Consider the following 27,931-nt stretch of genomic DNA (forward strand, 5'->3'; position numbering starts at 1 on the left):
GTATCTATATCTTATCTCTCCCTAGCCAACTGGACGTGGTTGGAGAGAGGGTACAGGAAGGGCGTCTGCTCCCCCCCTCTATACAGAAAATCCCACAAATTTTATGGACTCTAAGGGGGGCGCGGGAAATAAAGAAAGAAGAAAAACTAACCAAATGCTCACTTTATTTTATTAGCCCCAAAATACGCCCTCACTCACATATACACACACGCCGAGACCTATCAATATTCCCTTTACCCTAACTCTTTATCGGCTAACCCACATTCCAAACCTTTTATCCTGGCAAGGAGAGAGAGAGACTTGAAGGGCCAGACTACCTTCCCCAGCTTCCAAAACCCACTACTTCCTTTCGCTCCCCCCCTCTTTCCACCATTGCCACCATCAATATAGGGCCCTTCCTCTTTTTGGTGTGCGAGTTGTGTAAGAGAGAGAGAGAGCGAAAGATAGAGTGAGAGAGAGCGAACTGACGTAACTTCGTTTAATTGAATTTCCTTCTTTCTATCCTAATTCTATCTTCTTGTTCAAGTTCTTCTTCGGGAGAGCCGTTTGTAAAGCTAGGTGTGGCGGGGTGGAGGCTAAATTTTCCCACTTCTACTTCTTTTTTCTGCAGTAACACCCCAGCTCACAACATTACAGCTGTAATTGTGTTTTTAGAAAAAGAAAAAGGAGAGAGGTTATTGTTTACAAACAAATATTTTAATCAGTAGATGGAAACTGCAAATCAATTAATATAACCTCCCAAACAGCAACAGCATTTTCAGCAACTTTTCTTATAAAACGTTAATGAAATAACTAATATAGACATTTAGTAGCATTAATTAAAAAGAAAACACATTTTTGCAGGCTTAGCATTATGTAGACTGTTTGATGCACCATTTTGCTACGAAGACAATATTCTCCACCAACATCTATGTGCTTAAATCTATAGCAGAGCTAGCCGATTCGAATAAATGCAAGGAAATGATTACAGATCGGTTAAGCTATAAGGATGGCAGGAATATAGGAGTACTGATCCATCCATTAGTTGTAAGTTTGTATGTAAATAGTTGTATATAGTAGAGGGATGAATGTGTGAAGCGAATGTATTTGTAGGTAAGAATGGAGAGTGAGTGATATTCTAGTGATAAGCTCCTAGACGATGCTGGCTGTATGGCGGAAGCCGATGCCAAAAAAAAAGGAAAAACAAAATGTAGACTGCGAGTCAGTATGTTTTACGCATTGATTGGGTTCATTCTATTGTTTTTAGAAAAGGAAAAAACTATGGATAACAGGATGAGGAATTAGTGAGTAAGTCTCACGTAGAGATGAGTACCCAAACCGAAATTGATTTCTGAGGAGCTGCAAGTTTTACACTAAAACAACGAAGGGCTTTCCCCAAATCCTCTGTCACATCTCTCAAAAACAAGCTCCAGGACCGGAATATCCTTCCGGCTATGACCTCTTCCCTCCAAGGACTGCAATGTTTGTACCCAACTACTGGAGCCTAAAAAAAAAAAAAAGCTTTTGCCCCAAAATCGACCTTTTTACTCCTAACCATTCAGAAAGAGGCACCACGGTAGCCGAGCGGTTATGAGGGCAAGACCTGCAAAGCTAGTATGCATTGTGGTATTGGGTTCGATTCCCCTGGTCTTGGGCCTTGGATTTTATTTAATGGTTAATAAGAGGAATTTATAGTAAAGTATGTTAGGAGGTAATAGGCTAGACCCGCAAAGCTAAGATGTATTGTTGGTTTAGTGGGTTCGATTCCCCTGGTCTAGGCCTTGGATTTTATTTAAGGGTTAATATGAGAAATTTATAGTAAAGTATGTTTAGGCGGTTATAGGCTAGACCCGCAAAGCTAAGATGTATTGTTGGTTTAGTGGGTTGTATTCCCCTGGTCTAGACCTTGGATTTTATTTAATGGTTAATATGAGAAATTTATAGTAAAGTATGTTTAGGCGGTTATAGGCTAGACCCGCAAAGCTAAGATGTATTGTTGGTTTAGTGGGTTCAATTCCCCTGGTCTAGACCTTGGATTTTATTTAATGGTTAATATGAGAAATTTATAGTAAAGTATGTTTAGGCGGTTATAGGCTAGACCCGCAAAGCTAAGATGTATTGTTGGTTTAGTGGGTTGTATTCCCCTGGTCTAGACCTGGATTTTATTTAAGGGTTAATATGAGAAATTTATAATAAAGTATGTTAGGCGGTTATAGGCTAGACCCGCATAACTGAGATGTATTGTTGGTTTAGAGGGTTCGATTCTCGGGTCTAGGCCTTGGATTTTATTTAATGGTTAATATGAGAAATTTACAGAAAAGTATGTTTGCTAATCGCCTCCGTCCACGACACCTAATTTGGTAGTTGGACGAAAGCCCACCTGAAAAAATAGGCAATTACTTTACTTTACTGTACAATTCAGACAGAGCTCAATGATCTTACAGTCAGGAGTGTCTCTGGAAAAAAATTTTCACTTTTTCGCCACAAATAACTTTACGGAAAATTTACACACGTCAAATAGAAGTAAGAAAAACATCCTATCCCAATTTTAGAGGCTTCCTGCTCCAAAATTTAAAAAAAAATAAAAATGAATTTCAAAATTTATTAAAATTAGAAAGTTAGACCCGGGAGGTGGGGAAACAACTGTCTGAGAACAGTAAGTAGTAGGACATGTTTTGGGAAAAAACCTGTAAGAGTTAGTGCGTCACTTCCTATTTGTGTTAGGGGTGTGTTGTTCTTTTTACTTTTATGAGCCGATTAAACTACCTGGTCTTACCGGTTTATTGCTTGTCCGTGGTCCCTCTAGTATAGTTTCCAGTTGTTGGTTTGTTTGTGTGTACGTCACATCCCGCTACTACAGGAAGGAAGTTTGCAACCACAAGTTTTTGTTATCCTTTTTTTATGGTGAAAACAATTTGTTAGGTATTTCATCTTTTGTTTTTATGCGCTTCCTTTTACTTTTATCTTCCTGTTTTATTCTTTACGAATTAAAATTTAATAGTCGTGTAATGCTTTTTCATTAGAATTCAAACTATCAATTTATTATTTTATTTTATCTTCAACTATTTTACTGGAACCTGGGCAGGAAAGTGTTGCCATTATGAACAATTTCCCCCATAAATCGGAAAAAGTAGTTTTACGTAAAAAAGGTCCTGAGGTTTGAATCAAATAGTTTAAAAACAAATAATAGCAGGAAGAGCGGGCTGAACTATAATTAGTATTTCCGCTTTGGGATATTCCCCTAACTTGGAATTATAGTGATACATATTATACTGAACATTATACTAAGATCGTACACCTTAAAGGGAAGTATACCTGCATTCTTATTTGAAAAATAATATAAATTAAAAGTTTTAGAACACCTCACGCACCAAGTTTCTTTTCAGATGAGTAGTTCTTCCGTTAGAGGAATTCTGAGTAGCTACATTTCAGTCTGCTCCCCCTCCCCCTGGGAGCGACCTTTTCTCGTTCATTTGTACTACAATCTGGCGCGTTGATGCTGGGATAAAGTAATACTAGACAACCATGGTTTAATGGAACTGTCACTAATAAATGGGTTGTTTTGACAATAAGCAGGCTGAAAGCGAACCACGCGGTGTGCGGATCGTATCTTCACAGGATCAACAAAAAGGTCCTCTCTCCTCTTTGCGTAGATTGCAATGAGGAGGAAGAGGATTTCAAACATTTAATGATGGATATGTCCACGTTAAGTGGAGTAGAAAGGAAACGAATGTTTGACGACATATACAGGTATTTAGATGCACCATTTCGCTACGAAGAAATAATATTCTCCAGCAACATCTATGTGCTTAAATCTGTAGCAGAGCTAGCTAAGAAATATGAATGTATTTAAAAGTTATAGCCGATTAGGATGAATGCAAGAAAATGATTAGAGAAGGATTACGTGATTTTTAATTTCGGTTAAGCTATAAGTATGGCAGGAATATAGAGTACTTATCCATCCATTAGTTGTAAGTTTGTATGTAAATAGTTGTATATAGTAGAGGGATGAATGAGTGAAGCGAATGTATTTATAAGTAAGAATGGAGAGTGAGTGATATTCTAGTGATAAGCACCTAGACGATGCTGGCTGTATGGCGGAAGTCAATGCCAAAAAATAGGCAAAAAAAAAAAAAATTAATACTGATAACAGTGAACAGTAGATGCAAACTAGTAGAGAATTTTTACGCAGTCAGTGAACTATTCAGTCCACTTTCTTCATTAGAGAGAAGATCACGAAGGTCACCACTGTCTTTTAAGAAGTCTTATTGGGTTGCCAAGGAAGAGAGTGTAATTTAGAAGTTAAGATTTTGGAGCTATAGGATTTGCTGGGTGTAATTTGTAGATTGAAGTGGAGTTTTCTGTATCAGATTTTTGGCGTCTTGGGTGATAATAGGAATGTTAAGAACGGTTAGAGACGTAAAAAAAGGGAGCTTTTACTATAGATCGAAGTACTCTAGATTGTCGAAATTGAATTCTTTGGGGATTGGAGCAATTTGGTTGAACCCCACTGATATGTTTCAGTAGTCTTTTTCTATTTGTCTAGAGAAGGTTTAGATCTATCTTCTAAAATAGTCTTTTAAGTGTTCGAAAGCGTCATTTCAGTTTTTCTGATACTTCCAATGAAAATCCGGGCATCATTCCCATATTTTCCTTATTTAGAAGGAAAAAATAAAAAATAAATATCACCGCAGTTCCCAGAACGTACAGCACAATGAAACAGGTACACCGTTAATAATTAAATACAGAGCTCTAGAATTTGACCATGCGTACTGAATTACGCTAACAGGAAATTGCTCTCAACCAATCAATCGCTCAATATATATCAACTATAAAATAAAGGAAAAACAAATACAAATAAAATTGAACAGAATTGATTAAAATCCAGGATAATTATCAAAATGTCCAAAAGAATTAAATTCTCTCAATTTTTTTCCCCAGAATTTCAATACCATCATCACGTTAGGGGGGGGTTATTTGGGGGAACAAAGTGGGGAAATATTTGATAACACTACTTTCAGGAGAGGGGGAAGAACGTGATGGAGAGCAGTGTTTGTTTTTGGTTCTACTTTTTAAATGGTCTCACCCAGTAAATTGATAGTCACGTTGTAATTGGATTGGATCCTGTTTAAATGGGTTTTGTTATCCTAGAACTGCAGGGAGCAAAACAACGCCATCCAGAGGAGTTGGTGGGGAGGATGTGTTTATAATAATTAATGTACATCCTAAATTGAACAGATGTATCTTGGAATTGTGGTGGAAAATTTTTTTTAGACTGATTGCCTGATTTTCATTGTATGATTGATTGATTTCCAGTTTGAAACCAAGAATTTTTCAGGAAATGAAAATTTATTATCAAGCCCTCGTCTTCTTCCTTCTATCTCCAAGGGGAGAATCAATCACCCTCCAGCCCCCCCAAAAGATGAATCTAAGAATTAACACAATTTGACCTATTTTTTTCTCTCTCTCAATTCAGCGCAGGGATTTTCCCCAAGAACGGGACCCTCTCGTTCACAAGACGATTCCCCCCCAAACAAATTTGATGCCAAAAAAATTGTGGGTCAAAGTCCCCCCCCCCACCTTGTTTGTCAATACTCTAAAACGTTTTTGAAATGACTGTGAGAGGGTTGATACAACTCTCATAACTATGTGGGTCAAGCTATGGACTTAAGGCGTAAGAAACGAAAACTCTTTTTATGGGAGGCCCAAGTTTTAAGATTAAATAAAAAAAAGTGACTCAAAATCTACAATAAGTCTTTAGCTACACAATAAACCGGAAAGTAGTCTGAAACAAGTCTACCAACAGCCACTCCCGTCTACAAAAAGAAGACGGCAACCCTCTACTTCACTTCACCATCAATATATTGCTACCACATTTTTTAAACTTAAAACTCCCACAATCGGAAACACGACTTAAACGAACTGAAGTTCGACAGGCGTTATCGACTACTTAAAAGACTGCTAGACCAACGTTCAAATCTTTCACTCAATAACAAACGACTGATTTACAATTCTATACTAAAACCCACCTGGAAGTACTGGTATTGAACTGTGGGGGTTCAACGAAACGCTCCGATCTTCACAGAATTCAATCTCTTCAGCCTAAAATTCTCCGAACTGTCGTTAACGGTTCCATTTTAAGTTTCAAATCTAACCATCCACACAGATCTGGGAATTCCGTTTGTAAGTCCAAGGTTGCTGGTACTCGCTCATCAGAACTTCATCACTCTCATTCCAATCCTCTTGTCCGCCATCATTTCGATCTAATCTTCCACTTTATAACAAACGACCGATTTACAATTCTATACTAAAACCCACCTGGACGTACGATATTGAACTGTCGGGTTCAACGAAGCGCTCCAATCTGCACAGAATTCAATCTCTTCAGACTAAAATTCTCCGCACTACCGTTAAACCGCTCCATTTTACGTTTCAAATCTAAAAAAAATCCACACAGACTTGGAAATTCCGTTTGTAAGTCCAAGTTGCTGGAATTCGCTACAAAAGTTTTCATCAGAACTTCATCACTCTCATTCCAATCCTCTAGCCTGCCGCCATTTATCATCTCATCACCCTCCAGATCATCCTCCCAGGCGAATAAAATCAGCCAGTGGCCTCGCGATTTTCTCTCTTCTGAAGAGAGTAGCTAGTCCTGGGAGACGACTTAGGGAGTGTCATCACTGGGGGGTAACTTCTCCCATCAATTAGTGAGTTTGTAGTGGTGTCAGTTATTGTCCATTGTTACTAATAGTGTTGCATCTAGCGCTGGTGTAATTTAACAAATAAATTAATTAAAAAAACTCTTACAGCCGTTAAATCGTATCTTCAAAGCTAGATCTTTTTTGTTTTTGTTTTTGTAAAAAGTACAACGTGTTTCGAGGTTTAAATTTCGTTCTCCTCTTTGTCTCTGATCTAATAAAGTCTCGCTACCGCAACTTTCACAGCCTCCTAGCTCTCCATCCTAATCGTCTTGTGCCACAACTCTCCTCTCCTCACCTTCTAGACAATCCTCCTCGTCGCTTGAACCGGAAGTGGCCTAAGGACCTATATTGATGTGAATATTCTCCGAGAAAGAGTTCCATAAATGGGTGGTTGCTCTTACATGACTTTAATGTGAATTTAACCAGTACCATCAAATTTACTTAATGAAACATTTCTTGTAGTTGTAAATATGGCTAATAAAGTGACAAAAAAAAAAAAAAAAAAAATCATAATCACCCAAAAATAACTTCTATAATTGCAAAAAAAAGTTATCTGAGATTTCAACGCCAGTTATTTTTGCTATTTACAGCATTTTATAGGTTCGTGAAAAGAGCATTAAGCCACAGTAAATTTAATAAATGTGCTGCAGTGAAAGGGTATACTGGGCAACCCAAAGGGCTTCGTACGGCCCTTGGGGGGGGGGGGCGGAGGCAGGGGAGCAGGAGAAAGCTGAGTGCAATAATATAATACAGAAGTAGCACTTAAAGCTGTTGGCAGTTTATATATCTATATGTATATCCCAGGATTCTAGGTGGGTTCTAGGAGGGATTCTAGGTTGGTTTTAGAGCTCTCTTACTCTCTCTCCTCCCCCCCCCCTAGCGAGAGGATGCCACAGACCGCCATAAATGTTCTGTGCGGGGGGGGGGGCTGTTAGAGGGATATGGCAGATGGCCTACTGCAAAGAGACACGCGGGGGAGGAACTGTTGACTTTCTTGATCATAACATATTTCTGCGCCAATTGCAGAACCTCATTTTATAGTTCCTTCTTTTATTTTATTTTCTGTACAAAAAAATAAATAAAATAAAATAAAATCTTTCTTCTCCTTAGATCACCTCAGCTGTGGTCCAGTTCTCAAATAAAAGGGAACAACAAATCCAGGTATGAAGCACTTCCTTTTCCGTTTTATGAAAAAACCATAAGAAGCACAAAACCTTGACAATAATACTGGAGAAATTATTTATTTTTTTTAATTGTATTCACCACAAAAAATGAAAATCTTTATTATTACCCTTCAGTAAAAAGAGGGAGATTGATGATCAAAAGTTGCTGACGTTAAAAAAAGAAAATGTAGAGGGGGAGATTGAGAAAATAAAGGAAAAATTAAATTGCACGTTATATGGCCTCAAAAGATAAAAAGAAAAATTCCAACCTTGGTGAGGCTCAAATGAGAAATAAATTAACCCAACAATATTTTTAAAAATAACAAAAGGGGTTACCACCCTAAATGTAGGCCGTGAAAAGAGGATGTGGCCCCTTCACAAACAGAGAGGTATTAAACAGGGCAACAGGGTGGAGAGGTGTGTGTATAAAAGGGATAGGGCAGGGAGTAAATAAAATACCTCAGGGATTCTCCATATTTAGCGGCGATTCTGGTGCGGCCCACATAGCTCAATTTCATGTATATGTATGCATATATTTTTGAGCTAACCTTATTTCCTTTGATATACTCATAATTTCTTTTTTTTTTGTATATGATATTTTGTATGTAAAATGTATTTTGTAGGGCGAAACGCGAAGGGCCTTTTGCAATTATATCCAGTAACTTTTTTTTAATTATTATTTTTTTCTCTTTAACTCTTGCCAATTGCTTGCATATTATTAAATCGTCATGGGGACGTATTCTAGCGTGGGTGGGCGTTTTGACTAAAAAAAGGACAAAGAAAAATCCATTTTTCTCTCTTTTCTATTGTTCCGAAAACTATTGATGTTTTAGCTGCGCTTAGCTTTGACATGAGATATTGCAATCATTCTAATTTTTCATCATTAATACTTGTTTTGGAGTTGCACCGATTTTCATCCATCATCAGCGAGGGTGTGGGGAAATTAATCAGTTTGTGTTTGCACAATGGATAATATAAAAAAATATAGAGCGGGGTCTAATAATAAATTATAACAGTAAAAGAAATTCGGGTGACTCTAAACATTGGACAGTGGCCGAAAGGGTATAGGCAAGATCCGCAAAGCTAAGATGTGTTGTTGGTTTTGTGGGTTCAATTCCCCTGGTCTAGGATTTGGATTTTATTTAATGGTTAATATGAAAAATTTATAGTAAAATATGTTTAGCGGTTATAGGCTAGACCAGCAAAGCTAAGATGTATTGTTGGTTTAGTGGGTTTGATTCTCCTGGTCTAGGCCTTGGATTTTATTTAATATGGGAAATATGAGAAATTTATAGTAAAATATGTTTGGCGGTTATAGGCTAGACCCGCAAAGCTAAGATGTATTGTTGGTTTAGTGGGTTCGATGCCCCTGGTCTAGGCCTTGGATTTTATTTAATGTTTAATATGAGAAATTTATAGTAAAGTATGTTAGGGGGTTATAGGCTAGACCCGCAAAGCTAAGATGTATTGTTGGTTTAGTGGGTTCAATTCCCCTGGTCTAGGCCTTGGATTTTATTTAATGGTTAATATGAGAAATTCATAGTAAAGTTGGTTTTGCTATGATAATTGTTTACGTCAATTTGGTAGCCATTAGTCAAGGATTATGGTTGGTACAAGGGAAGGAAAACGTAAAGCTACCCAAAGCCCTTCTGTCCCCAATTAGCTACCCTAAGGGAGCTAAGAAAACGGAGCCTTTAGGGCTTCATTCATTAATAAATCTTTTAATTTTTGAAAAAATAAAATTAAAATAATAAAGTAATGATTTACAATAAAGATTTCTATTTTTTCCAAATAACAATAAACAAAAAAAGAAGAAAAGCTGTCAAATGCAAATACATTCCAGCCCAGTATTCCTGGGTCTCAAGAAGTAAAAAGGTTCTGTACATTTAAAAGAAAATGCAAAATTTCCCAGAGAATAATTTGAACTAAGGTGTACATAGTAGAAGCTTTATTGCAGGGAGTTGTTTGGTTGGCAACAATGGTCGGGTAGGGTATTTCTCCTTCCTTCGTGAAATGGTGGTGCTAGAGCGAGAAAACAATAAATATTCATAGCCCTTCCAATAAAAATGCCAGTTTAATGAATCTGTTCGTAACGACTATTATTGTAATTTGCATTTCCAACTTTGGCCAAACAACGGCCCCCGCACAGAGTATTTACTAGAAAAACAACTCGGCCAGGACAAGAAATTATGTGATTTGGAAGTGAAAATAGTAAGAGATTCAATATTTAATTCGAGACATTTATCAAATATTCAATAAGAGTTGATCATCTCACTCTAATAACTCCCAAATAGGTGATCTAGTAAGAAAACTGCATTTTGATTATTCCCAGTTTTGATAAAGGTGTCCTGAAAAAAGGTTGTTCCTAATCCAAAGATAGTTTATATCCGGACAAAGTATGCAAGCATAGGGAGTATCCGGTCCATTTTCATGGGACATAAAGCGCTGATTGAGACGCCTCGGTAGCCCAGCGGTTAAGAGGCGAGACCTGCAAAGCTAATATGCATTGTGGTACTGGGTTCGATTCCCGGTCTTGGCCTTGGATTTTATTTAATGGTTACATGAGGAATAGTAAAGTACGTTTGCTAGTCGCCTCCGTCCCCGACACCTAATTGGTAGTTGGACGTTAAGCTCCGCCTGAAAAAATAGGCAATTACTTTACTACTTTAAAGCGCTGATTGCTTCTTCAACAGTGTCAACAACCTTTCATAAGACCAATTAATTAAATAGATTGTCCTTTCTTAGCAAAGTTTAGGAGTTGGGCTCTTCATAGAGCAAACTACTTTGAAAGAGGCTAGCCTTAAAAGACAAACAATTACAAAAAAATACGTGCGAAACTACTTTACAGACTATTTGCAAGACGCTCCAAATTGTCTGTAGAACTCACAACGTTTAATGTACAACACTATCCTTAAAACCTATGTGGACTTACACGGACTAGAGCTGTGGGGTTCAGCCAAAATCTAGAAACATACAGGGACTGTACAGGACATTCCAATCTGAACTACTGCCGACAGATAGTTGGACGCTCCTTTCTACGTTCTTCACAACGACCTCATACATCCCATTAGCAACAACAACTCGCCAAGACGAAACATCCCAAATAACTATACAGCTCTAATTGCTCTAATCGTCTCATACATCTCTCGTCAATTCCTCTGACAATCCACCAGGCCGATTGAATCGCCACCAACCCCCGGACTTCCTTGAGAACTAAAGATCATCGTCATCATCGATTTCCTGTGTAGGTCTTCCTGCTCTTCACGCACCAAATATATCTTCTCTATTTACTTATTGTACATTATTTATTTACAGGCTTAATAAATTTTTTACAAAAAGTTGACGACAGGCGTGTACGAGTACATTTAGAAGTTTAAGTGCTATCAGATTTGCAATTAATTTAACCAATTCCATTAATAACTACTGCGAAACAATAACGGAAGCTGCACTATTATTATTTCCCATCTGAACTGTTGCATTAATAACACTGTTCATACATTGTGTTTTCTTAATGGCTTTTCTTGATCAAATATTAATTTTCTTACATTCACAGAGAGCATGCGCTTTTCATTGTTATATACTACAGTTTCTTATATATTATTTTGTATTGAGCTGAACTTGAACTGTTAACAAAGCATGTATTTACTCATTAGTAATGCATATTTAAACATGCATGTGTACACGTGTGTATTCGGTGGATTAATTATTTGAAGTAATTACTTCATTCTACAAATAATAAATTTAAGGAAAAATTTTAGATTATAAGTTTTAAATTTATTTATTATCAACTATTTGAAATTTAAGGTTCCTTTACTTGTATTACTATTTATTATTTTATTTATTGCTTTGAAGTATATTGTGCTCTTTTAAGCAAGAGGTTGTGTTTTAAAGAAAATGAACGTAAATACATAATTAAAAGACTTATAGTATATGTAAGTATATTAAAGCCAGTCTGGGCTTATGGCATCGAACTGTGGGGTTCAACCAAACGCTCAAATCTGCAAAGGATCCAGTCCTTGCAATCTAAAATTCTTCGCTCTATAGCTGGACGCTCCTTTCTACGTCACTAATCAAACCATTCACACAGACTTGAACAGTTCCTTTCGACCAACACAAGTTGCTGAAAACACGATACAGAAAATTCCATCTTAACATTCAATCACATCACAATTCACACTTGTACGAGTATCAACACTTCTATCTTCCAGAACATTTCCAGACAACACTTCCAGACGTCTTAAAAGACAGTGTGGCCTTGCGATCTCCTCTCTGATGAAGAGAGTCAGTAGAATTTAGAATGTTTTTGGAGTGTTACCGCTGGGTAACTTCTCCACTCTGATATTTGTGATATGTTGCTTATTGTTACCCTTGTTGCTTATAACGCAAAATGCGTTGATTGTAACTAAATAAATATTAAGCTTCTAATTATATAACCATAAAAACACAAGAAGAAACATACAAGGGATTGAAAGAGTACCAGCTGTTCACCATGTTGAGATAACATCTCGGAAGATGAACCATATTGCAGCTTCCTTGCAGTAATGATACATAAATATGATTTTCTTTTATTTAAACACTTGATGGTATTTAAACAGAATATATTGTTCAGTTGGGATTCATTTTCAATATTTAATAGGTTGACTAAATAGTAAGATTAAGATTCTTATATGGCGGCCCCTAAGGCCTACGCCACTGCGACCCCTTTGGATCTATTGTGGATCCCCTCACTCTAAAGCTCCCTCTCCAGACCCGTCCGTTTAATCAGACTCTTAATTCTGGAGAGCGGCTCTTTTGGTAAAGCTCACAGGCCTTGGTTTTTCCTCTCCCGAGAAGTAACATCCTTAGCCATACAAGCCCCTCACACTGACACAACACGTGCAGTGCCGTTTCCTCCTCTTCCTGACAGAACCTACAAAGGCTATCATCTGGCCAGGCCCATGCGATGCATGTGTTTTCTGAGCCTGCAGTGGCCTGGTTAATAGGTCTACAATTATCCTTATGACGGATTAAATCTGCACTCATGACTAAATAGTAACTGTTAGCATTGTATTTTAAGATGTACTGAATTAAATATACATCTCTGCACGATGTAAATTTTGAACATTGAAAAATAAAATGGTAAAGATCATCACTTAAATTTAAGAGAGCACAATGGAACAAATATCATACGGATTAAATTGATGTTTTCAATTTTTAAAAATAATTCTACAAAATTTTCGACCCATAAAACGCATTTAGAGAGCTAACAGGCCTAATAAAAGATAATTTTCTATTGAACTGAAAGAACAATAAATACTTTTATAAAAGAGGCTTTAAATCCGAAATCGATATCCTTGCTAAATATATGATTTTATCAAAAGCTTATCTGTAAGTATTCAAAGGCTTTTTTGTTTGTCTGGTGGATGACATTCACGAGAGAAAAAATGGGAAAACCCAGCTGTTTTCAGGACCTATTTATCAAATGTTTTCCATGTGGGCCAGGATAAAATCGTTGAGAAAAAGGTTACCGATGAAAATGGGAAACCTACCCAATAAATTGTGCTTAAAACAGTAAAAAATATAAAAAACAAAAATTCTTACCTTCTGAGACAAAGACGTGTATATAGGCTGGTTGTGTATTTGATGCGCTGCATGTATAATTGCCCGAATCGGAATATTTGGAATCGTGTATGGTTAGATGACTTTCTGTTTTTTGGCCTTGTTCGGTTCTCACCTGGACACCGCCTCTCGAGGTGTCGTAGTTGATCATCTTGGAATTGTGATACCACAGCACGTACTGCGGTGGTGTAGGGCTCTGCAACAAATAAAATAAAATCAGAAATATTATACATTATAATACGAAAATATATACATACATTTTACAGACATACAATTAATATGAACTTAGAGGTGCCTATTTTGAATGGATTGTTAAAAAAGAAAAATCAATCGATACATCATCATCAATCCATCAAACTTTCACGGCTATGATTGCTCACAGCATAGAGGGGACGAGAAATATCATTCATAAAAACACAATGCGGAAATCATGAAATACTTGCTTAAATTACGTCAAATTGCGTCATCCGTTTTGTAGAGGTTCTTTGTGCGTGAGTTTATGCCTTGTACTTTAAGTAGATGGTTTCCTCTTTACATCAACATTATCATCTATTAGTATCATTGATTTATGAGACTGTTACGGTTATTATCTATCCTTCTTTTTTTTCACTTTGTATTTCCGGGTATTCATGGAAAGTATTACTGCAGGGGGACAAATTTTCCGGATGTTGCGTGTTACTATCGTGGTAATCAATAGCAAAATTATGGCAATAAGAGGTTAGTAAAAATTACGCTAGGCAGAGTAAGAGACCTGTCAATACCCCCTCCTAAAAAAAATAAACGCAGTAGGCTGTCATGACGAAGCACATGGGGGAGAGGGAGAAGTCAACTATTACTAACGTCTAGCAGAGTCACGAGTGAACGAGTGCAGTATTTCCATTGACGTAATGAAGTGGCTGGTCAACTGGCCAGGATTGGGAGCATCATCCAACTCCGTTCATTGGTTCCAAAGATCCTACTCTTAGTATTGCCAAGAATAACAGCTGTTAAGCAATGGCTTTGGAGAATAACGTGAATAACCAGAATTCCAGGTATCCTTAGTAAAAAAAAGGTATTACGCCCGATCTGTGTAAATTACAGAATCAAGGGACCAGGAATCAAGATTACTTTTCTGGCAATCTGTCCTCTCATTGCAGGACAAAGTAGGGAAGCAGAAAACATTTTTCTCACATTAGTGGGGGAAGGGTAAAAACCCGGTAACATCTGAGTAGACAATGTCAGGAAGTAAAGGAAACGGCTTCTGATGTCCTGTTTGAGATTGCGAGATGAACTTTGCAGCAGCCAGAGAAGATCATAATATCACAACAACAACAAAAAAACTTAACAGCTAGAGAGACTTTTTCTCATTTTCTGTAACTTTTTAGACAGTTGCCAAATTGGGTTCATTGAAACTATGGATGGTACAAAACGTCTTTAGTAGACCTACCAGATTGAAATTTGAATCATTTTTCTCGGAGAATATAGGCGTGATTCTGAGGGAGCTGTGTGGCAAAATTTAGCAACTGCAGCATTTTATTAAAATTAAACATGAGTAATATATGGAAACAATGAGGCGGGCGCCACGGTAGCCGAGCGGTTAGAGGCGAGATCTGTAAAGCTAATATGTATTGTGGTACTGGGTTCGATTCTCGGTCTAGGCCTTGGATTTTATTTAATGGTTATTAAAAGAAATTTACAGTAAAGTATGTTTGTTAGTCGCCTTCGTCCACGATACCTAATTGGTAGTTGGACGTTAAGCCCCGCCTGAAAACAATAGGCGATTACTTTAACTACTTTATGGAAACAATGAAGTTTTTCGAAACATTCCAATGTTTCAAAAACCCATCTAATCACGCTTAATTATCACAAGGACAAATTCAAGGACTGGCCAGGATTGGAGCATCATCCAACTCCGTTCATTGGTCCCAAAGATCTTACTCTTAGTATTGCCATGAATAACAGCTGTACAGCAGCTGTTAAGCAATGGCTTTGGAGAATAACGTGATTTTGAATTTTTTGTTGGATTCACAATCAATTCACCTCCCACCTATAAATGGGAACATAGTATTGGAAAGAAAAGGAGCGAAGGAATGAGCAGAGATCGATTAGAGAATGATATATCGATAAAAAGGCAGATGTAGAGTAAAAATAGAAATTACGGGAATATGATAGAAACTTGGCGCGGGAAGAATGAAAGCAAGAAGAGATCTATCTCTCTCTGTTTAACCGAAAATACAAAATCTGAGCAAGCTTTGAACCATCTCTAGATATTCCAACATAACTCTAGCATGTATATATTCAAGTATATAGTAGATAAAGCAGTAAATAGGAAGACTGACTGATATTATGTGAAGAGCAGTATATACGTAGAGTTTACCGAGACCAAAATGTTTACTATATAACCTTCTTTATGTTTCTACAACCATGAAGTATTGGTTAACCACATCGTACATAACAAAGCATTACAAACATGCTGATATTATTATTATTATTAATAACGTATATTGGTGGAGATCAAGGCTGACTTTATCTCAAAGAAGAGGAAGAGGAAGAGCGAGAGGAAGAGGGAGAATAAGAAAGAAGAAAGAGCGAGCATATGTTAACCACAAATAGAGAAAATTTTACCTTCTCACCACTGTTATCAAATAAATATAACCTTCCAAATTCCATTTTAAATAACATTTTGTTTCATCCAATGCTTTCATTACAAAAAAAAGCAAGTATATTATTTATAAACATATTTATTGCGATCACATCTCTTGCCGCAATTAATGCGTTTAAAGTTCGTGTAAACTTGAAATTTGTGCTAAAAAATCGCTAAAAACCCAACCGATGCCCAATCGATATTCTTCAAATGTAAAGTTTCCCTTATAAATTGAACTTCCATTAAGATTACCAATAGGAAATGCGGAAGCTGCAAATTTCATTGTATCTCAGCAGATAAGCACAGATTTCCGTTTACAACGCAAAAACCGTATGGCTAATTAAGAAGGCATTTGTGATACTTTAAATACCCATATTGTGTCTCATCCGTTTTTACTGATGCCATGCAAGTTCCTTACAGTACAACCTTCACAGAGAAATCCCACCAGCATCCTCTAGAGGTTTCGATTTTTAGAAAACTTGCGTGGATTGAGTGGTATCAACGAAGGATTTCAGAAGGGGAAATGTTGGCGATGGCATTGTATCAGCTCCAGGAAGAAGCTGCCACAACTGATCTGCCGTGAATGAAAATTGGAATGAAGTGGCTGTGGATAAATATATTTTCCATTTTTCCGGAAGAATAAGTTGCAACTGGGTAACTTTCTAAACTTCATTCACACCTTTTATATGACCAGACAATAAAGATGTTCGGCAGTAGAGCCCCCGGAGGAACAGAAAAACTAACCCCACACTATTCCTAAACTAATTGTGCTCTATTTTAAAGAGATCTACCTCTGAACTAGTTATGGCGAATATATAAAGTGAGAATCACAAGCGAAAGCGGTGTCATGCAAGACTATTTGAACTAGCCATCTACTAGGAAGAAGAAATTTGAGGGACAAAACCACTGGATTTGAATCCAGAGAAATCTCCGCGTGGAAATCCAGTTCACTTACCACTGAGCTAAACTCTTTCCTAAGGCGCGACGGTAGCTGAGCGGTTATAGATTAGATCCGCAAAGCTAAGATGTATTGTTGGTTTAGTGGGTTCGATTCCCTGGTCTAGGCCTTGGATTTTATTTAATGGTTAATATGAGAAAATTATAGTAAAGTATGTTTGCTAGTCGCCTCCGTCCACGACACCTAATTGGTAGTTGGACGTTAAGCCCCGCCTTAAAAAATAGGCATTACTTTACTAACTTTACTTTAATTTCTTTCCTAATTCTTGTTTTTTTAAAAAATCTTTTATTGGAATTTACAACTGCAACAGTTTGGCTAATCTGCATGCCCAGAAGGCAAAAAAAAAAAAAAAAAAAAAAAAAAAAAAAAAAAAAAAAAAAAAAAAAAAAAAAAAACTGCAACAGTTGTTGCAACAAGCGAATGTGGGTTCCTGATAGAAAAAAATAAAAGAAAATCTTCAATGGAGAAGGCACCCAGTGGTACCACTCCACGTGCTTTGCTCTCACGATAAGAGAAGATCACGAGGCCATCTTCTCTTCAGTCTCCTTAGAGGATTACCTGGAAATGTGGGGGAAGATAGGTGTTCTATGAGAGTGTTAGGATGATCTGCTGTAGAGGAATGAAATTTGAAGAAACGAGTGTTAGCAAGATCTGTAATGAAATGGAGATTTTGAGATCATTATGGATAGTGAGGTTAGATACATAGAACGGGAGCGTTAAGAAGTTTTCGTAGTATTTTTGAACTGTAATGCCTGGAGGCGTAGTGAGTTGGAACGCTTAGTCGATCTCTGGTACTTCGATGCCGTATGACCAAATAGGTCGCAGTAACAACAGGTATAAGAGTCTTTTGTTTTGTAGGTTAAGTTTCGAACGTTTGTCAAGTAGTCTGGCGAGAAGTTTTGTTAGCGTTGGTTAGTTTCTTGTCTTTTCAGTCTAGTATGGGTGGATTCCATGTCAACCGTTTGCTTCTAGGTTGAAGTCCAAGGTAGCGTACTTTGTCCACAGTGCATAATTCTTGTTGTTGTTTTTTCCTTTTTACGCACTAGTCTGTTTACAAGAAGGGTCATAACAAAAAAACCGGAAACGAACCGAGCCAGTTCTCTAGAAATCGGGGAGGACTTACTGGTGAAGTTGTCAAATCTTCAGGATCTCCAGCAAGATCAATCAATACCTTCATTGCTGCCAGTCTAATGTTCCTTTATAATTGCACCGCATTTAGGGGAATTTTCGAAATTAATATTGAATTTATTGATGGTCGATCAGGCATAAAGTGATGAATAAAACAAAATAGAGTAGGAAAAAATGCACAGTCGCATGTTTGACATGATTACGAAATATATACAATTTCATTACAAAAATGATTCAAAACGAAACGATTGAAGTGAATAAAAAATGATCAAAGAAAACCTAATGATACTAATTAAATTGAGAGGCGTGGGTGGTGGAGGGTATACAAAAAAAAAAACGCTTAGTGATTAAATTAGAAATTTAGACGAACCTGGGACCAATGGAGAGGAAATGCTGATTGATACGTTGGGAAAGGTCCAAATTAGACTGCCAGCTACAAGTCTGGGTCATTCTCTACTAACCCCTCCACCCTAATGACAACATCACCTATTAATTAGCACTACAGGTGTATTATTCACGGCACCCTCCTCTATCTCTCCCGCAGCTTCATGGACCAATTTCTGGTACTTTTATGTTTACAATGCGCTAGGTCACTTGTTTACTACTGTTATTTTGCCCTGCTAATTAATGAACTAGAGAGAATGTAAATTTATCAACTGGACCAGAAAAAATAAATACACTCTGACCACTCTCAGGACTTCCTTTTAATGAAATCCCCTCAATTTTTAATAATAATTTTCCCAATAATGTCAGCTGTCTACAATTAAGGTTCTCTAAATACAGGTAGTCCTCGACTTACGACGTTGAACCGTTCCTATGCGAAATCGTAAACCGTTTTTTCGACGTAAGTCGGAACATACGTACGTAAACTGCACCATATACAGTACAGTACAGTACTGTAAGCACTTAGCCTATCCTAACACAGTACCCTACATAATTATCAAAAAAACCATATAAAATACTGTGTACAGTACGTTTAATAATGAAATGAAACAGTAATAAAAAACAGTAGTGTACGAGGGTCGTTTGAAAAGTCCGTGCAAAGTCAGAGAGATAGCAACACTGGCGCGTATCGAGGTTATGTTTAGTTAGTAGCATCTCTTGGATGAACACACACCAAGTTTCAGCCAGATCGGTCTATTTCTTTGTGTTTGGCATTCGTTTGAATCGAGGAAGTCGAGTGATTTTCAAAAAATGGACGAAAAAGAATTTCGTGTGTTGATTAAACACTACTTTATGAAAGGCAAAACGCCTCAGGAGACTAAAGAGAAGCTTGATAAACATTATGGTGACTCTGCACCTTCGATTAGAACAGTTTATAAGTGGTTTCAAAATTTTCGGAGTGGCCATATGGGCACAAGTGACGCTGAACGTTCTGGACGCCCTGTTGAGGTTACTACTCCAGAAATCATTGATAAAATCCATGATATTGTAACGAAGTTGACCTGGGCGGAGAAGAAAGGCCTAGATTATTCTAGAGGTTGAACGACCAAAGTCAGTAACAGGCCGCCACTGCATAAACAAAAGGGGCGGTATCTACTTGTGGCAGAAAAGTAAGGCCTAGATTGTTCTAGGGGTTAAGCGACTAATGCCGGTAACAGGCCACCACTGTGTAGACAAAAGAGCCGGTCTATACCTGAACTAGAAAGGAAAGGGCTAGATTGTTCAAGGAGTTAGTGACCTGTGTAAAAGCCAGCTAAGAGAAAGGCCTCCGTTGGGGTGGTGGCATATGTGTTTCCCAGCCAGTGATTGACAGGTGAGAGTGAGACAGCCGGAGTTGGAGAGAGACAGAGAATGGGAGGAGGCGGCTCACAGCTGAGGTGGTGGCAGTATGTTTTCTCCAGCCAATGAACATCAGGAGGGCGTGGAAACTTATGCTCAGAGAGTTGGAGGAGGGCAGTCCCAGTTGGAGGGAGGCACGCAGTTAAAAGGAGGCAGACACAGCTGGAGAAGTCAGTTTTCAATTAAGTTTCAATTAAGTTTTTAAGCAAGTTTTAAGGAGTTATTAGAGTTTATAGTTATTAGTCAAGTTTATGAGTTAGTCTTGGAGAGTCAGTGTTGCGGAGTGCTTCAGTGGTAGCTAGTTGGGCAATTAGTCAGTTGATGAGTAGAGCTGTGTTAGTGTAGCTGAGACTAGTGCAATTCGGTGCAGTGCGGACCAGTGGTCAGTCGGGGAACAGTTTTGTGGCGTTACGAAGTGAGTAAGTAACAGTAAACTGTTGTGACTGTTGTAAATGGTGACTGTAATGAATAGCGTTAGTTGCTTGTAAATGTTAATGTGAGTAATGTTAACGTGTTAATAAATCAGGTTATTACTTACAACTTTAGCGAGTTTTATTATTTAATCAAACCCACATATTTAATAACTAGTGGCAGGCATTAGTTGTGTAAGTAAAGTTTTTTTTAAGAAAAACTTTACAATATGGTGATGGATGACAGAAGAGTGAAGGTGCGTGAGATTGCTAGTGCTGTGGGCATCTCGAATGAACGGGTACATAATATTTTGCATCAACATTTGGACATGACAAAGCTATCCGCAAGATGGGTGCCGCGATTGCTCACGCATGACCAAAAACGAAATCGTGTGAAGTGTTGCAAGGACGGTTTGCAGCTGTTCCAGAAGAATCCGCAGGACTTTAAGCGTCGTTTCGTCACTGTGGATGAAACATGGATACATCACTACACTCCTGAGACCAAAGAACAATCTAAACAATGGGTTACCAAGGGGGAATCTGCGCCAAAAAAGGCGAAGACCGTTCCTTCGGCCGGAAAGATTATGGCGACTGTCTTTTGGGATTTGCAAGGAATAATCCTCATCGACTATCTGGAAAAGGGTAAAACTATTACAGGTGCATATTATTCATCGTTATTGGACCGTTTGAAAACCGAGCTGCAAGAAAAACGCCCACGATTGGCCCACAAAAAAGTCCTTTTCCATCACGACAACGCACCAGCTCACACCTCAGCAGTTGTGGTCGCAAAATTAATGGAAATAGGGTTCCAACTCGTTTCACATCCCCCCTATTCTCCAGACTTGGCTCCTTCGGACTACTATTTGTTCCCCAATATGAAGAAATGGCTGGCGGGAAAAAGATTTTATTCAAACGAGGAGGTGATTGCAGAAACGAATTGCTATTTTTCAGACTTGGACAAATCCTATTATTCGAAAGGGATCAACAAACTAGAGCAGCGTTGGACAAAGTGTATAAGCCTAAAAGGAGACTATGTTGAAAAATAAAAAAGGTTTACCCCAAAAAATTAAGTAGTTTTTATTTTTGCACGGACTTTTCAAAGGACCCTCGTACTTTACGATATCTAATTTCACTTCCATGGTGATGGCCTTCATTTTCTTCGATGCATTGCCATCAGAAGGAGTCTGCCTTACACGTTTGGGAGTCATAATGAAGGGCAAAAAGTGATCGTGACTACGATGTTTTAATGGCGTACTGGGATGCTGGTGACGCCGTCTTCCTCGGTCCCGAGCCGCTGCACACCAAATCACGTACAGTAGTTCGCGGGCTTTTCATACTACTGAACAGTGCTGCACACCAATACACGTACAGTAGTTCGCGGGCTTTTCATAGTACTGTACTGTAAATGGGAGTGGTAACCACGAAACGTCGTAACTCGAGACCGTCCTAACTCGAGGACTACCTGTAGGTATATATAATCATCTGATTTGTCTTTTTTCTTTTTTTTTTACGAAATATATTTTTATTCTTCTATTTTTTGAAAATTTTTCGTTTTTCTTCTGATGTCTATTTCCATTACAACCACACTTCTAAAGTATTAACAACAATTTTACGATTAAGTAACTGTACAATCAAAATAAGACGGTTCAGTGCAAGGATTAGTTGTTAAAGCTCTGGTTTTTAATTTTGATCGACAAATTTTGCATTTCTGTGTCCCCTGCCACTGTGACAAAGGTTATGTCGAGCTGCTCGTTGGAACAGTTAAAGGAGCTATTTTTATGGTGTTACTGGAGACAATACAGTGATGATTTATGAAGTGGCCCTATGCTAGTTAGTGGCTGGGAGTTTTATAACATTCTCTATCCCCCATTCCTGTAGGGAATTCGCTGAAATGTCCCTGGTCTCTTGGTTAACTATATCTTGGGGCGCCATTATAATAGAAAGTTTTGAGATAATTAATTTTACAAGCTTTTTTTTTTTTTGAGAAAATCACCAAAAAAAAAAAGGAGAAATAATTAAGTTGAACATCCGGTTTATCTATTTCGAACAAAACTTAATATAAGACCCCCATGCAGCATCTGTAATGAGAGTACAAACTTATGAGATTTCCGGTTGTGAGTAACAATGACGACAAATTCAAAATACAACATTTAATAAAATAACTTTTTTCGTATTCAAATAACTTTAAAACATGCATTTCCGGTGGAAATGAAATGGAAAATGAACACACGATGGGAATACCCACTCCTCCAAAAAAGGAATAAAAAACCCAACTAAACAAGTAAACTCTACGTTAAAAAAAAAACCTAAGGGATCCTCTAAAGAACTAAGGATTAAGAAGAAGGATGTTCTTGTAAGGAACGAAGAAAATAACCGATCGGAAGTTGTGGTGTGATAAGGAAACACGAGATAAGGGAGAGAGAGTACAAAATATGAAGCTTTTGGTAACTGCCATCGGTTTACAATGGAAAGGGCGAAGTGGGCAGAGGAGTCGTGGGATAGAATGGTGGTAAACTGCTTTCTATATTATAATTTCAGGAACAAGAAGAGTAAAGAGCTTTAGGGCAGAAGTACAAACTAGCTGGCCACATCTCTCCCACCGTCATCACCGGGGAGAGGGAGTTCCGCAAGGAGTTGTTTTCCCTCTTCTACCCTTCCCGGCGTGTACAGACTATACGCATCCTCTCTCCACCATAGCTCTGACGTCAGCACACTACCCGAGGCATAACGGAAACTATGTCTGGAATGAGTAATGGCCGAAAGAGAGGAAGAGAGAACGGGTCCAGGGGAAGTGGTGGTTTTTGGTGAAAGTGGATCTAGAAGGCATGGTGGAAGCTGCTAAGACCTAGAAGGGCCGTCCAGGTCCCCCGGATAGAGAGAAAGAGAGAGAGATGATGCTCCACTACAGCCTCTAGGCCCCCCCATGTAAGGACCCAGCCGCCTCAGATGATGGATAGCGAACTCTGCTAATATTCAAACCACACCACTGCCCAGGGAACCCTCGACTAACCTATACCTAGTTTTACTCTCCATCAGCGTCCTGGAGAGGTCGAGCACACGCTTCTTCAGCATACTCCCGGATAGTTTCATCAAACTGGAAACCCCAAAATATCCTCCCTCCTTTAACTCCAATCTCTTCTTTTTTTTCAACCACAATTTACTTCCAAGGAAATTGAAAAAACAAAACCGCTACGATCCAACAAATTTATTTCTTTAAAATGACCAGTAAACATTTTATCCAGTAAACAACTCACACGGAAACCCCTCATATTCGATTAAAATCAGGCAGACTGTTAGGCTACAGATACAAAATGTTAAGAACGACTACACAACATGCGCTCTAACACTAGCGAATAAAGGAACACAGTAAATAAAATGCCTTATTAGTACCCATCTGAAACATCTACAGCTGAAAAATCCCAATCTCCTTCTAATTCAATCACTCCAATCCAGAATCAATGCTCCTTTTTTACGTCTCCAAAAATACAACAATCCAAATCAACCTAAACAATCCCCGTCCGTATTATTCAATCTGGCTCAATCAAGCAAAATATCTGCCCACTTTTTAAATCCCCTAAACCGTTTTCTTTCCTCTAAATTGCTTATCTTCATCTCCTAAGACTGGCTGTCCTGCAGCTCTGATGGTTAACTCTAAACGGCCACCAACAGTGAATGGAGGCGCCACGATAGCTGAGCGGTTATAGGCTAGACCCGCAATGCTAAGATGTATTGTTGGTTTAGTGGGTTCAAATCCCCTACTCTAGGTCTTGGATTTTATTTAATGGTTAATGAGAGAAATTTATAGTAAAGTATGTTAGGCGGTTATAGGGTAGACCCGCAAAGCTAAGATGTATTGTTGGTTTAGTGGGTTCGATTCCCCTGGACTAGGCTTTAGATTTTATTTAATGTTTAATATGAGAACTTTGTAGTAAAATATGTTAGGCGGTTATAGGCTAGACCCGCAAAGCTAAGATGTATTGTTGGTTTAGTGGGTTCGATTCCCCTGGTCTAGGCTTTAGATTTTATTTAATGTTTAATATGAGAACTTTGTAGTAAAGTATGTTAGGCGGTTATAGGCTAGACCCGCAAAGCTAAGATGTATTGTTGGTTTAGTGGGTTCGATTCCCCTGGACTAGGCTTTAGATTTTATTTAATGTTTAATATGAGAACTTTGTAGTAAAGTATGTTAGGCGGTTATAGGCTAGACCCGCAAAGCTAAGATGTATTGTTGGTTTAGTGGGTTCGATTCCCCTGATCTAGGCTTTAGATTTTATTTAATGGTCAATTTGAGAAATTTATAGTGAAGTATGTTAGGTTAGGTTATAGGCTAGACCCGCAAAGCTAAGATGTATTGCGGTACTAGACTACATTCCCAATGGTTTTAATGTAAGAAATTTATAGTAAAGTATGTTTGCAAATCGTCTTCGACCTAATCTGGTAGATGGACGTAAAGCCTGCCTGAAATAATAGGCAATTACTTTACTTTTTTTACTTAACAGTGAACGGTTACCCGTTCACGCATTTATGCTTATTCTGCTTATTATACAGTTGCCGGAATTTTAAAATAATAAATGCAGTAACATTTATGAGATTTTGAAAAGACATTTCTGAATTAAATCAAAAAATTAATGGAATAAATTGGTTTTAAGGTTATTCTTTGACACGAGCAATGCTATTGTCACAATGTTTTTTCCCCCCTCCCACAATGTTTGCCAGTTTCAGGCTGTTTTTACTGTTCAGGAGAATGAAGGTTATGTTCTCATTTTAGCGTGGTTGAAATCAGCTTTTATTTGAGCTCGTATAAAAAATAAATAAATAAATAAAATAAAAATCATATTATTTTTTAAAACAAAGCTTCTCAGCTGTTTCTATATTACAGGTATCACGCATGCGTGTACACGAAGTTATGTGAATTTTTCTGTTTTATTTTTTTTACTAATGATGACAACTACCTTTATAATTGTCATCACCAGTGACGTATGAATCCTTTGACTTATTTTAAAATGTGTCTCTCCCAAAATAAAATACAACTTTTATCCCACTAAAAAAAGGCCTAAAATCAAGGGAAATAATTTTTTTTTTGTTTACACAAAAAAAAATCTAGAGAGAAGGATTGGATGAAAATTACAAAGCCAAGATGGACGACACGCCCGGGAACTGTCTAGAAAGGCCCTACACAGGCTTGGCGTGCTGTCAACTTTGAGTGAAATGTGAGAAATAGACGTGATCTGAATCTATCTAAAATATTCTCCCACACCCTTAACTAGGGACCTTATTTCCTTTTAACCCTCCAACGCCCTTTTTCCATGCCCTTTAAAATGGGACCCCCATTTTCTCTTTATTGCTAACTCATTTTCTGAATGAAATCTTCAGTTTTGCTTTAATATCGTTAAGTACTACGAGATTTTTCAATACAAGAGGATAGAAAAGTGGATCACCCTGTTACTAATTTGAGAAAAAGAAAAGAGCTATGGAAAACCATAAAAGGAAGATTAGGGAAAGGAAAACGTAGCGGATAACAAAAAAAGAAGCCAGGGTGACCAATAGGAGAGCTGAGCTTCGCCACTGTTCACTTAATTCAAGCATTAGTAAAGATAATCGCCTACATTGGCTCAGGCGGAGGCTTAACGTTCAACTACCAATGAGATATAGTGAATGAAAGCGAAACCACAGACTATCTCTAACAAAAAGTACAATGTAATCAACGCCAAAAAAGTACCCAAATCAACAAGTACCCATCATTTCATTAATATATCATTGATATCATCTGAGTAATTTTACTGTATTAACTTTTCATTAATATTTTTTTAGCATTTATTAGAAATATAGTGGTTTGAAATTTGAAACCTTTGCACAACCACCAAAATTCAACTTTCAATATCTCAAAAAACTATTATTACTAAAACATTGCTATTTAAGTCAGTTATAGAGCTAACTTTTCTCTACAATTTGTTAAAGGATTCATTAAAATCGGAACAATAGGAAGAGAGATATACAGGTTTAAAGTTTGAACCCTTTGCAAAACCACCAAAATTCAACCTTCAATATATCAAAAAACTATTATTACTAAAACATTGCTATTTAAGTCAGTTATAGAGCTAACTTTTCTCTACAATTTGGTAAAGTATTCATTAAAATCGGAACAATAGGAAGAGAGATATACAGGTTTAAAGTTTGAACCCTTTGCAAAACCACCAAAATTCAACCTTCAATATCTCAAAAAACTATTATTACTAAAACATTGCTATTTAAGTCAGTTATAGAGCTAACTTTTCTCTACAATTTGGTAATGGATTCATTAAAATCGGAACAATAGGAAGAGAGATATACAGGTTTAAAGTTTGAACCCTTTGCAAAACCACCAAAATTCAACCTTCAATATATCAAAAAACTATTATTACTAAAACATTGCTATTTAAGTCAGTTATAGAGCTAACTTTTCTCTACAATTTGGTAAAGTATTCATTAAAATCGGAACAATAGGAAGAGAGATATACAGGTTTAAAGTTTGAACCCTTTGCAAAACCACCAAAATTCAACCTTTAATATCTCAAAAAACTATTATTACTAAAACATTGCTATTTAAGTCAGTTATAGAGCTAACTTTTCTCTACAATTTGGTAAAGGATTCATTAAAATCGGAACAATAGGAAGAAAGATATACAGGTTTAAAGTTTGAACCCTTTGCAAAACCACCAAAATTCAACCTTCAATATCTCAAAAAACTATTATTACTAAAACATTGCTATTTAAGTCAGTTATAGAGCTAACTTTTCTCTACAATTTGGTAAAGGATTCATTAAAATCGGAACAATAGGAAGAGAGATATACAGGTTTAAAGTTTGAACCCTTTGCTAAACCACCAAAATTCAACCTTCAATATCTCAGAAACAATTATCACTAAAACATTGCTATTTAAGTCAGTTATAGAGCTATAGAGTTATAGATATAAATCGTGTGAAGTGTTGCAAGGACGGTTTGCAGCTGTTCCAGAAGAATCCGCAGGACTTTAAGCGTCGTTTCGTCACTGTGGATGAAACATGGATACATCACTACACTCCTGAGACCAATCTAAACAATGGGTTACCAAGGGGGAATCTGCGCCAAAAAAGGCGAAGACCGTTCCTTCGGCCGAAAAGATTATGGCGACTGTCTTTTGGGATTCGCAAGGAATAATCCTCATCGACTATCTGGAAAAGGGTAAAACTATTACAGGTGCATATTATTCATCGTTATTGGACCTTTTGAAAACCGAGCTGCAAGAAAAACGCCCACGATTGGCCCACAAAAAAGTCCTTTTCCATCACGACAACGCACCAGCTCACACCTCAGCAGTTGTGGTCGCAAAATTAATGGAAATAGGGTTCCAACTCGTTTCACATCCCCCCTATTCTCCAGACTTGGCTCCCTCGGACTACTATTTGTTCCCCAATATGAAGAAATGGCTGGCGGGAAAAAGATTTTATTCAAACGAGGAGGTGATTGGAGAAACGAATGGCTATTTTTCAGACTTGGACAAATCCTATTATTCGGAAGGGATCAACAAACTAGAGCAGCGTTGGACAAAGTGTATAAGCCTAAAAGGAGAC

At 37.6% G+C, this 27,931-nt stretch overlaps 1 protein-coding gene across 7 annotated transcripts in view; it reads right to left on the reverse strand.

Annotated features, from left to right (window-relative positions):
- The window catches only part of LOC141447530 (lachesin-like), an 860,405-nt gene that overhangs the window by 16,806 nt on the left and 815,668 nt on the right, over positions 1 to 27,931 (reverse strand). For all 7 annotated transcript variants that reach the window (XM_074115178.1, XM_074115176.1, XM_074115181.1 and 4 more), the window contains one exon: positions 13,424 to 13,637. In XM_074115178.1, coding sequence (XP_073971279.1) covers positions 13,424 to 13,637 — 214 coding nt within the window. The remainder of the gene's footprint in view (positions 1 to 13,423; positions 13,638 to 27,931) is intronic.

Source organism: Rhodnius prolixus, unplaced genomic scaffold (genome assembly GCF_049639745.1).
Source record: "Rhodnius prolixus isolate KJV_2025 unplaced genomic scaffold, Rpr scaffold_7, whole genome shotgun sequence".
NCBI classification, from domain to species: domain Eukaryota; kingdom Metazoa; phylum Arthropoda; class Insecta; order Hemiptera; family Reduviidae; genus Rhodnius; species Rhodnius prolixus.